Here is a 12,357-nt window from a genome sequence, read left to right as displayed (position 1 = left end):
CAACTGTTGCTAGATTAGACATGCTGTACAGAACGTTGAAAAAATGCCCTTTAACATAATGAGAGACTGTAGCGCACAAATCAGTTTTTGTCAGAGAGTGTTTAGAGTGCATTGATAATCATGCTTCTGGTTCCGGGTTCAAGAAATGAAAACGAATACCAGACATAAGCAGTGTAATCATGCTTATCATGGAAAGCTGGATAGTTTGATAAGGTATCAGGGCTGTACATTCCCTTTTTCAGTATTTGTAAAAAGGCTTATACAAGCAAGTGTTGAAGCACGTAAATAAAAACAACATAATATTATTCTAAAAAGTATCTCAATATGTGTGAAAAACTGTGATAAAAACAGAAGCAGCATGCAAAAGATTTATACAGTATTTTAATGTTTATTTTAATATAATATACATAAAATTCATAAGGGGCACTATTAGTACTCAACTAGCATTTTTCAGCATTGATAAGTGCGAAGAAACTGATGTGGATGAGGAAATAACTGATGTTATTTAATGTATAGTTTCTAATTTAATCAGTTAATTTTAAAAAACAACAGACAAACAATAAAATCCTAAAATGCTTTAAATATGACATTACATCCTTAATCTAAACAATTTTTGGGCATTTTGTACATCGCGAAGTGCTTTGTTTACACACATCTTGATTATAGTCCGGACTTAACAGATGGAGCACAGCTACCATAAACACAAGAACTTAACCTCACTCAGCTCACTCAACATTACTGAGTTGGCTTGAGTAGCATAGATATGTTTCATATTGTACACACCTTGTAGAATAATTCACAAATAATTGACTATAAATAATTTACTACAACTTTCATCAGCACTTGGGCTTTATATATTTAATATATATATTATATATTTAAATCACACATGAGGGGCATAGGATTCATTTCTTCCAGCACATGCAACATGCATTATTGTCTCATTGTACAGCCCTGAGAATGTAAACATTGCTTCAAAACATACTGTTCATTCCCCAGTCCACATAGTACATACTTCATTGTTTTCGTGATGTCATCAATGCATTCACATATTCAGCTTACAGCAGTTTAGCTCCGCACATTTATTAAATATAATTAAAAAAAACAACAATAAGTAATATATAAAATCAGCTATAGTGTAGTGCACTTATTCAGCCTAATAAAAACTATTAAACATATATAGAAATAATAAATCAAAAAATTAAACCAAAATGATTAGATGAGTTTGGGTTTTTAGTGAGGGACATAAGTACACCGCTGTAAAGGCAAGGGGTGCGCTAGATTCATAACACAAGCCAAAACGAGAGCATTATGGTAATGCAGAACAATAATCATTTATTTTAATCTTTGGGAGCCAAAATCATTGAGTAGGTAAATCAAATTGAAAATGAAATTTGATTAATCACCCAGCCCTACAGGGCAGTAAATCAGAACAGAGTGCTTGTGAAAGCATCTGTTCTAAAAGCACATTAAAAGCAGCCTGTTGAATTTTAAGGGATTAAAAGGTTGAAGTTGGAAAAAGGTCATGAAAATGAATTATGCTCATTTGTAAACCTAATTAGAGTTTAGGTTGGGAATCATCTGCAGTATTCCTCTAACATTCTCAATGTCTGCAAAGAATGAATTAATTTCTTCCTACTCCTTGTTTCTCATTCTAGATGTAACCTGCCTCCACTGTCCAAAGAATACACTGATGATGTGGGTACAAAGACACAGCTGGTGACCGCCAATCCCAGTATTATAGAGAAGAGGTACGTGTGGCTGTATTTCTGTCCAGTGCCTAGCGGATGACTACACTCTGGACAATTTACCCACTAGAAACTGATTCACTAAGACCACTGAGAAAGTAATGTTCTATACAGAATTGGCCCCTACTAGTCTCCCTTTTGTCCTTGTATTAATATCCTTATTGATAAAGGATTATAATAATCAAGTAAGTGGCAGTACTCAGTTTCTCCCCAGTAAAGATATTCAATGAGCACCCAGTAGACCCAAGCACAGTTAATCAAGTAACTACAGCAATATACTCCTGGGACGGTCAGCACTGATTACCTGTTAACCCCTTTTTTGTTGCATTCTGTTGCAATGGAAACAACTACCGCTGGTATGTTGTGTAGGGAAAAGAATCTGAACTTTTAGGGATCTATAAGCAGGTCCAGACTTTCATCCCGCATTCTTGTAGCTACATAACTAACATAATTGTTCATAATATTTACTAAATAACTTTTAGGAAACCTCTTAAACGGCCAAAAAAAAATTTACACACCTGTATAACCCAAGAATAACTTAGCCAGTTTGCACTGTAGTCCATGTAGTTACTGAATATTATAAAATATTCAGATTTTATGTAAGATTTGCATTACAGTGATTTTATCACAGTTAAAGTGATAAATTTACCTGTGATAAAATCACTGTAACGCATGACCTCTCATGGCTTATTGCTTTAATCCCAAAATCTGATTGGGTGAGCTATGTTCAAAGCCATTGCAATACTCGATATTTGCACACATTAATGGCCAAATTGGCACTTAGTAACAAAGCAAGGCACTGTAAAACTGTCTGGAATCTTTGTGTGACTGGGTTTGGGTCGGGTTTGGGCTTCAGTTTCATGCCTGTTCAGACCTCTAATATTGGTTGCTACCTACTACTACAGGTAACTATTACAAAAATATGTGTCATGGGAATAGTCTTTACAGTTGCTTGTAATTTGCTTGCGTAGACTGTGGGTTTGCGATGCGGTCATGTTTTACCTGTGAATAACTCTTAACAAGAAGTTAAAATAGGTCATGGTGGAACATCTCAAGCACAGAGGAAGTTCAAGGTTCACTTTATCAGAAAATATTACATATATCAAATCAGAGCTTAATGGCTTGGGTGTCTGCTATATTAAGCCAGTCTTTCATTTCTTGGTTTATTGCGCACTACATACTCCACTGTTGAAGAGATGACATAAACCAGCATTCTTCACAACCTGCAGGAAGCCTTTTTTTGGAGCATTTTTTTAGAAGTTTACAGTGAGATGTAAATGTCTGCTACTTTCTACTACTGACCACAAGTGTGCACAAAATACACTCCTGTCACATTTTGCACGTTGCAACCAGTCATCCTATCATGGAAACATTCTTCTTTACTAACCACACCACTTCGGGTTTCAGACTGCACTTAGCAAAAACAGCACGCTCAAAACCGAGAGAAAACTAAAAATAAAACTGCATTTCAGCCTCTAGATTTGTAAGTCAAACTCTATAGAAGTGGAACAGATTCTCTTACAATGGCGTATAGCATGTAAGCAGTAAGACTTTAGTCTGACTATTAATAAAATGCTTCTGCTTTTTGGATATATTCTGAGCTACAACAAAATGAAAGTATTTAAAATTATGGTTATTATAATGGTTATTATAATTATTATCATTATGAAACCTGAATATAATCTCTTTTTTTGTTTGGGTGGGTAGGGCACACAGCTATATTAATGCCTGTTGCCTGTGGTTTATCACCCTGTCCTTGCATGGCTTTGAAGAAGAGAAAAACAAAGTAGTATATGTCCTCAAAGAGAGGTTGATGGTGTGGCCAAATGATATTGGTCAAAAAAAAAAAGGAAAATGAAAAAGAAAAGAAAGGAGCAGCTACTAGGCATGCAGTATGAGTTAATTATGAATAAGTGCAATATGAAATCATAGTATATTCATGACACTATCAAACTTCTATCAAATTCATATAAGTAGACCATATAAACTAAAATATGTACTACTACACATATATCAGAAATACAGTGATTTTACTGCAGAATATTAAAGTAACTGGTGTAGCCACATATCTTCAACATTAAACACACTATAAAATGATAATTAGAAAAATAATAAAAAAAAACATCAGTACAGAATGTCACAATATACACATACTAAAAATGTATTAATTTTACTGTAGTAGTCGTTGGCAGACTAGCATTATCTTACCTAAGTTATGTGGTGATTTTATTAATGAAAACACAATGATCAGAATGGTATCAATATTAAAGTACTCAGTTTGGGGCAAAAAAATGGATTTGGACATTTTAATCAAATCAGTATGAAAAAAGCAATAAGCCACAGCAGACCATGCTTTATTTTTGTGAGGGTTTAGGCACAGTGACATTTTTCTTTATTAAATGCTATAACATACACAAATGTTCAATTAATAATTTCATTTATTATTAATAATCATCATAATAAAACATTTTTTTGTGCCAAGCAGTGTACTTTGTTAACAGTAGGCTACAGTTGCCAAGAAGCATAAAAGTCATCAATTATTCCACGAACAGCACAACAGGCATTTTACTACAGCTCTGAAAGAGGTTCAAATCAGATTTGAAATCCATCCATTTTATAAGCAGTGTTTTTAACTTATTTCTAAATGAGACACTCATAGGAGGTTCCACAGTTGGTGTGCCTTTTGTCTCCCACTGATATTACCCTTACAAATATGTATGTAAAAGAAAAAGTAAAAAAAAAACAATTAAAAAGAAATGTCCAAACTGTCTATCTAAGATGTTTCAGATGCTTTAAGAAATTAAATAAAACTTATTTGCAGCACTTAGAACACAGCATTGTTGCAGTCCTAGCCTTTTATAGTACACTTTACCTTAAAATAACAATTAAAATACATCAAAAATCATATTATTGCTGCATGAAATACATACAAATGTCAGCCCAACAGCATTTACTACTATGAAATATAAAAAATATTTCACATAAGTCACATGTTCAACAGAAAGTTGCATCATTCAAATTTCCTGAAGATCATGTGAAGAAGAAAAGTTCACTCTCATTCTTCTTTCTTTATTTTCTATGATATTGCAGTACTGATTGACAAGCTCTTGTTGAAAGTTCAAACCTGTTAGCTAAAATATAGACTGAATGTGACTCCTTCTTTAAAAAAAACGTAAATCATGATATCCTACATTTACATTTTACATTTACATCATTTAGCAGACGCTCTTATCCAGAGCGACTTACAAAAAGTGCTTTGTCTATCCAGAGAAAGAATCTTCGCTAGCTACCGATAGGTTAGAGAGAAAGTCAGTCCTAAGCTCAGATACTGGTAGAATCAGATATTATAACATAGGATAACATATCCTATGTTCTTGTTACATTAGCAATAGTGCTAGTTAACTACATTTTGTGTATTTACTAATTCTGTACTAAACTGTCAACCCAGTTACTTTTAACCCTGTTAATTATTAAGTCATTGTCAGCAAAGAAATCTTGTAAAAAGTCTGAGATGGATGAAAGCTGTACACTCTGTACACTCAAAAATAAGTGTACAGTGTCCTCCTGCCTTTTTCCGCTATAACTAAACAGTATACACTGCTAAAGCTCTCCTCTGATAATCATCCAGTTTCACCAGTCACAATGTCACCATGGCAACGTTTGCGTGGCTTCATGCCACCGTTGGTCATGTACTATGAGGCATGGAATGCCACTATTTTCAGTGCAAACATGTGAACTCAGCAATAGAGTTACAGAGACATAATGGCACCCCAATCATAGAATAACCCTCATCTTTTTTTGCCCCTCCTCCCGCAGCTTTCAGAACCTCCTGTGGTCTCGGAAAGCCTTCGTGGAGAGCATGAAGGCCTACGGCTCCAGCTACATCTACATGCCTGCTTTTTCCATGAAGCCAGGGACTGACCCCTCCCTCAGGGCTTATCACGCCCTGGCTGACTCCGCCTCCAACCAGACCGTGCTGTTTGCCAACCCGGACTTTCTGAAGAACGTGGGCCGCTTCTGGAAGAGCCGTGGCGTGCACGGCAAGCGCCTGTCCACTGGTCTCTTCCTGGTCAGCCTTGCGCTGGGCCTGTGCGAGGAAGTCACGGTCTACGGCTTCTGGCCCTTTTCGGTGGGGCTGGATGAGCGGCCAGTCAGTCATCACTATTACGACAACATCCTGCCCTCGTCGGGCTTCCACGCCATGCCCGAGGAGTTCCTGCAGCTGTGGCACCTTCACAAGAGCGGTACACTGCGCATGCGCGTGGGCCGTTGTGCACAAGGAAAGGTCCAGTAAGAGGAGGAGTGGTTGCCCTGGGCAACCGTCTTAGAGTTTTTTCTGTTAGTGGCTCCGCCCCCCACCACCACAACCACCACAACCACCACCACCTTTTCTTCAGATTAGCATAAGAATAAGGAGTGAGAATAACCCCCCCCCAAACTGATATCACCCGTAGTCTCTGCTTGATTGCAGTAGAAAAAGACTCAATACCACCTCCTAACGCACACATCCCCACCCTCACACATGCACTCAGTCACACAAATACACACATTTTCTTTGCTGTTGCCAAGGGGATGTCATTTAGACCTGCATGGACGTCCATTTCCACAATTCACCAGGCAGCGTTTGAGGACTGAGGTGGGGGGATGCGGGGGCTGGTTAGGAGCCATAGGCTTACTGTTTGAATGCTATAGCCATAGCTGTGTTTTTTTATGGCAGCTGGGCTCTAGGACCCCCCGGGCCTTTTTTTTTTCTCTAAAGCCAGAACAAGAGGACGGGGCGTGTGGGGGTGGGTACTTAAAGATGTCTTGAATGGATTCAGATGAAGGAGAAGAAATAAGAAAAGCAGGCTCTTTGCCAAGGCAACAGAGTCGGAGAGGGGGGTTGGTTAGGGTGGGTAGATCTGGGCTAAAAATGGACAAGAGAAAAGAGAAACAAACTAGAAACACCGCAGCGTAAATTCTTACATTGTTTTGTTTTTTGGTTGTCACATCCTGAGGATGAAATTTTTCAAGCGGGGGAAATAACAGTGTGAAAAAGACTGACTTGAACTTTGTTTTGTCAAAATTCTGAGCGCAGATCCAACGTACAGACCAAGTTCTAGCCACCAAAAGGGAAACATGAACATTTGAAATGAAGTGAAATGAATGTACTGCAAATGCACTGCTGTTTGAACCACCATTTGAACATTCTTTCATCACACAACCGTCTATTCTAAGATGTACTTCTGTATATCCTGTGTTTGTGTACTGAGGTTGCAACCCATAGTTAAAAGGAAGGTAAAGGTGGAGCCTGTGACAAGGTTCACATTCCATCAGGGGTGGATGAACAATATATTATATTTGTTTTTTTGCCAGTGGAAGTGCTGTGACCGCCTTTAAAGTGAACTAATGTGAACTGCAGCCTTGCTTTGCGTGCGATTTGTCCTGCGAAAGGTAGCCGTGGTTGATGCAGGAGCAGATGTAGTCATGCTGTAGGTACCCTGGGAGCAGTAGTGCTGCTCCTGGCTGCTTTGGGTGCTGGACACCTTGTACTGGAACATATTTTGTACATACTCAGCATTACTTTGGTCAGTGTTTTAGTCAGCATTCTGATTCCTTTGAATGTAAAGGCAGCCAATGAAGTAATCTGCTACTGGAGTAGTTTATATCTGTACACCTTTTAGGTAGACAGTTTTTTTTTCTTAAAGGAATGCTCAAGTGTTTTCAGTCTCTGTATTGTACGGTCAGAACCACAGACAATAAATGTGATGCATTTTTATGTATTTAGTACAAAGACAGAAAAATTGTTGGGGGGTTCTAAAGGCCCAAAAAATGTGAGGCACATTACAGTCTTCATTTTCTTTAAGAACTTCACACTGTGTTTTTTTTAATAGTGCTTCTGGCAGCACGTCTGTTGCTTAGCAACAACAGCGTCAGTCAGCTGTGTTAGCGAGCTATCGTATCTACAGGCAGAAAGTTGAACAACTACTTAAGTAGCCTATGCCATGCTGCTAGCACAAAGATAAGGTAAAAAAAAACAGTTTTTTATTTATGTAATGATGTGATGTTGTGATAATCCCTCCTTCATTATAGTTGTTACTGAAGGTCCAACTTACCTTTGATCTGATTGGTCAGCACAGAAAAAATGCACAAGCCATAAGGTACTTGACCTCTTCCAGGTAAACGCTCTTCAGGTGAGGCAGGCCCTGCGTCAGGCAGACATCGCTAGCCGTGTGGTGTAAAAAGCTACATAAATTAACACAGTAGGGTTTGCATGCATCATTTCATATCAGCTGCATTTTAAGGATGCACTGCATGTTGAGGGAAGATTCATCAACAGACACATTTTCTAAATGGGTCAAGCTATGGTGAATGTGTTTGAATGCGTGGCTCCTCTGGACAGATCTACCAAGCTGTGGGATGTGTGAATACGCTGTGCTCCCCCCTGAACCTCTGTGGTTTCCGGCTGAGCCGCCTGTGATTAGATTCTGGCACTGGGCCCGAGCTCAGGGCGCCTGGAGCACTCCACACAAAAGATAAAACATGAGGCAACCAGAACACAGAACGCTGTGTCAATATACTTTTATGACCAAACGTATGTGGACATCTTACCATCACACCTATATGAGCTTATTGGACATCCTATCCCAAAATCATGGGGATTAATATGGAGTTGGCCCCACGTTTGCAGCTATAACAGCTTCCTTTCTTCTGGGAAGGCTTTCTAACAAAATTTTGGAGTGGGTCTGTGGGAATTTGTTCCCATACAATTCAAAGGGCATTTGTAAGGTCATGCCTGGCTCACAAGCAGCATTCCAATTAATTCCAAAAGTGTTCGGTGGGGTTGAGGTCAGGGTCCTGTACAGGCCACTGGACCACGCTTTGTGCACAGTCATGCTAGAATAAGAAAACGGCCTTTCCAAAACTGTTGTCGTATAGTTGGATGCATATAATTGTCTAAAATATCTTTGCTGTAACATTACCCTTCACTGGAACTAAGGGGCCAAGGTCCAACCCCAAAAAACAGCCCCGTCCATTATCCCTTCTCCAGTAAGTTTTACTGTTGGCACTATGCATTCTGGTAGCATTCTCCTGGCATCCACCAAACCCAGATTCGTCCATCAGACTACCAGATAGTGAAGCGGGATTCATAACTCCAGAGAACATGTTTCCACTGTCCAGTGGCGACGTGCTTTACACCACTCCAGCCGATTGTTGGCATTGCGCATAGTGAGCTTAGGCTTGTATTCAACTGCTCAGCCCTGGAAACCCATTTCACAAAGCCCCTGATGCACAGTTGTTGAGGTGATGTTGCTTCCAGAGGCAATTTGGAACCCTGTACTGAGTGATGCAACAGAGGGTAGGTAATTTTGTATGTGCTACACACTTCAGCACTCAGCAGCCCCGTTCTGTGAGTTTTCGTGGTCTACCATGTCATGGCTGTTGTTGCTCCCAGACATTTCACAGTAGTGGCACATATGGTTGACTGGTGCAGATTCGGCAGAGCAGAAATTTTACAAACCATCTTGTGGCCAAGGTGGCATCCTGTGACAGTGCCCCATTTAAAGTCACTGAGCTCTTTAGTATGACCCAATCTACTGCCAATGTTTGTCTATGGAGACTGCATGGCCATGTGCTTGATTTTAAACACCTGTTAGCAATAGGTGTGGCTGAAACCCCTGAACTGAATATCTAGTGGTGTTCACATACTATTGGTCATATGGTCTCCCATTGAAAACAATACATAAACGGCTCCTCAGCTCGCAAATATTTTACAGTGTGATCCTCCTTTAAAAGGTCTCCCTAGTGGTGCAGCTATCTAAGCTTGATCCCTAGCATCCATGGCTGGCTGTCCAAGAGAGCTGGCCAATGCGGATGCCTCTTAGCTAACATAACAAAATGCAATTCCTTACTCAAGTCCACTCGCTAGCTAGGTAGGTCTACTGGGTGGAATTGACTAGGTAGGTCTCCCACTTTCACACTATGCTACTAAGCTGGGAGGGTGAAGGCTAGCATGCATACATGTGCATTAGTGCACTATATGTGCACTAATGCACATATAGAGGAAAACACCATCTGCCAATTCTGTTACGTCAGCTAATAGACATCCTCTCTTGAACTCCATGGACCCACCTAGCTAGTGGGTGGAACTGACAATGACTACAAGTTGGATTAAAATCAGTAAAAAATATGTGCAGGTGCTAAAGCAAATTGGCTTCTACTGAAAGCATGTTTCAAGTCAACTGCTTTTCTGTACTTTTTCAAATGCATGGGAATGCATAAAATTATTGTCTGTGGTAAAGGAGCGTGTGTTATAAATGCTCTGGAGTATTCCTTTAATCTCTTAAAATAACATTCTGTCTGGCCTTTGGTCTCTTGGCAAACAAGGGTATACACTTACCATCTTGTAGGTGCTAGTTTTACTATGTCATAGCTGTCTCATTCATAGCCTCTGAAAACCCATATATGGTAGCTATGTTGGAACAGATTAAAAAGAGGCCTAAAGGTCAGATAAGTGTACAGCTGAGGTGAAGGATACAGCATAGAGCCGTATCATGTTGTTGGCATGCTCCAACACAAAGGCCACTGTGTTGAAAGTCATGAAGGAAACGATATCCACACACGCTCCAGCGTGCTTGGACCAGGTTTCTGAAATCCATCCTCACTGTCTGTATATCATCCATCCACATTCCTTGAAAGGTTGAGTGCCTTTTTTAACGTAAAAGAAAAAAAAACAAAGCTAAATAAGGATTTTTTTTTTTCTTTTTTGTAAATGACACTGAAAGCAGTATGTAAGGACTAAAGATTTGTCTTGCCTTCACTTTTTTGTTCCTTCCTGGGAGCTCTCCATATTTTTGATTTTGTATTAGGTAGTGTATCCAGTGGGATGATGGTGATTGCGTACAGTTTAGTGAGAAGCCTCAATGAAGTCCTATAACCAGCTGGTTGCAGAAGGACCAAGTTGAGTTTAATACATCTTAATGTCGCAAAGTTGCCAAATGAAGGCATTTCTTATAACTATATTTATGATGGAGGATATTGGTAAATGTTTAAAGAGACAGTAGTCATTTGAATTTGTGTTATTTGCACCTTTTTTTGTCTTATTCAGTGTTGTGAATGAGTGTGACCGTAGCTTGTATTGCAGCATGCATGACTGTGGTACATGTATTTGTTTAGTAAGCTAAATTTGAGTTGGAGACATTTTATTGCTCATTTTCATTTCTGCCCCCTTTTGATTTCTGAGCCACGTCAAGCTGTGTACCCAAAGTGTAGCAGCACTTACCTCAACTGTTTTCTCACTACTAACCCCTTCTACGAAATATGAAACATATATTTATTCAGCCCAGGAGAGTAGACCTCTTTGAGCTTACGACAAATCAAACTATTTGTACTGTTAAGTGTTGCTGAGCCTGGATGTTGAGGTAGGATTCTGTCCTCATGGCTGTGAGGGCAATGCTTGTATAACTGCTTGGTTAAGTTCACCGTAAATAGGTGTGCTGTAATTTGCCTTGCTTGAAAAGAGAACCTAACATGTATGTAATGTGGACGTGAGTGAAACTGAAAAAGCTGGAAGCAGTCACGTCTCAGATCAGGGTACTGAGCGTGAGCTTCTGTTTTTTTGAGCATGTCATACTGAACAATGGAAACGAACAGCTTGGTCTGAACGATGTTTTTCTGCCACCTGGGTTACGCCAATAAAAAAATGAACCAAGCAAATGAGGCATTTAAAATGAAGGAAAATATTGATATTGAATAATAAAGCAACCCAGTTTTAACTGTCCTGGTTTTGTGCACCACTGCCTTTCTTTTTACATAATAGTTTCAGTAGTGTGCAAAAGTCAGAGACCCCCCTTTTAATCAGCTCAATATTAAATAAATGAAGGGTGGTCTCTGACTTTTGCACAGTACAGTATGTTTTGTGGAATGTTCAAGTCTTTTCACTCCATCTTATTATGGCTAGTTTAGTGTTTGCTCTCAACAGAGTTCCGATATGAAAGTTTTATCAATGTTGATTTCACGCTCTAATATTTATGAGGCTAACGGATATTTTCATAATCGATGAATCACTTCATTGTGATTAGTTTTCCAATAATTAAACATAAATAATAAACAATGTTGTATTTAAAAATTCAGATGGCAGCACCACTTTACTTTTGGTCCAACTCCCTTTCTGAAAGTCCCAAAAGCTGCCAAATATAGCCTACTTTACTTAATCTGAGAAGCCACTTGGCGCTGACCAGGAAATTCGAATTACAGCCTCATGACCTCCCTAGACTGAGATAAACACACTGTGACCATCACAGAGAAACAAGAAAGACTCCACTCGTTTATGTTCAAAGTCTAATTTAATGTCTTCATTCTCTGAAATGCATTGTTCAAATGGAAGAACTAAAACAGTCATAAGAAATGTGTAAGCACATCAGCCACACCTTACCAAGTCATTACTTTTATAAACTAAGAAATAGTAAGTCATCTAATAATAACAAGGTAATTTAGAAGTCACCAGCTATAACAGATCATAGTGTAATTTCCTATTAATTCCTGTCCGTGTCTGTCCATTTCCCTTCCTTGCCTCCATCCCATCTTCTGTCTCATAACAATCTCCTGCCCTTGTGTCTGTCCCTCTCTA

At 39.2% G+C, this 12,357-nt stretch overlaps 1 protein-coding gene across 1 annotated transcript in view; it reads left to right on the top strand.

The window, feature by feature from the left end:
• The window catches only part of st8sia1 (ST8 alpha-N-acetyl-neuraminide alpha-2,8-sialyltransferase 1), a 29,689-nt gene extending 21,550 nt beyond the window's left edge, over positions 1-8,139 (top strand). Inside the window, exons 4-5 of the mRNA XM_036577321.1 lie at positions 1,659-1,751; positions 5,565-8,139. Of these exons, the coding sequence (XP_036433214.1) occupies positions 1,659-1,751; positions 5,565-6,042 (571 nt within the window). The 3' untranslated portion in view covers positions 6,043-8,139. The remainder of the gene's footprint in view (positions 1-1,658; positions 1,752-5,564) is intronic.
• The last annotated feature ends 4,218 nt before the right edge of the window (positions 8,140-12,357 follow it).

The sequence above is a fragment of the Colossoma macropomum genome, unplaced genomic scaffold (genome assembly GCF_904425465.1).
Source record: "Colossoma macropomum unplaced genomic scaffold, Colossoma_macropomum, whole genome shotgun sequence".
Lineage (NCBI taxonomy): Eukaryota > Metazoa > Chordata > Actinopteri > Characiformes > Serrasalmidae > Colossoma > Colossoma macropomum.
Note: the sequence above shows the minus strand (reverse complement) of the source record. Positions and strands in the feature narration are given on the sequence as shown.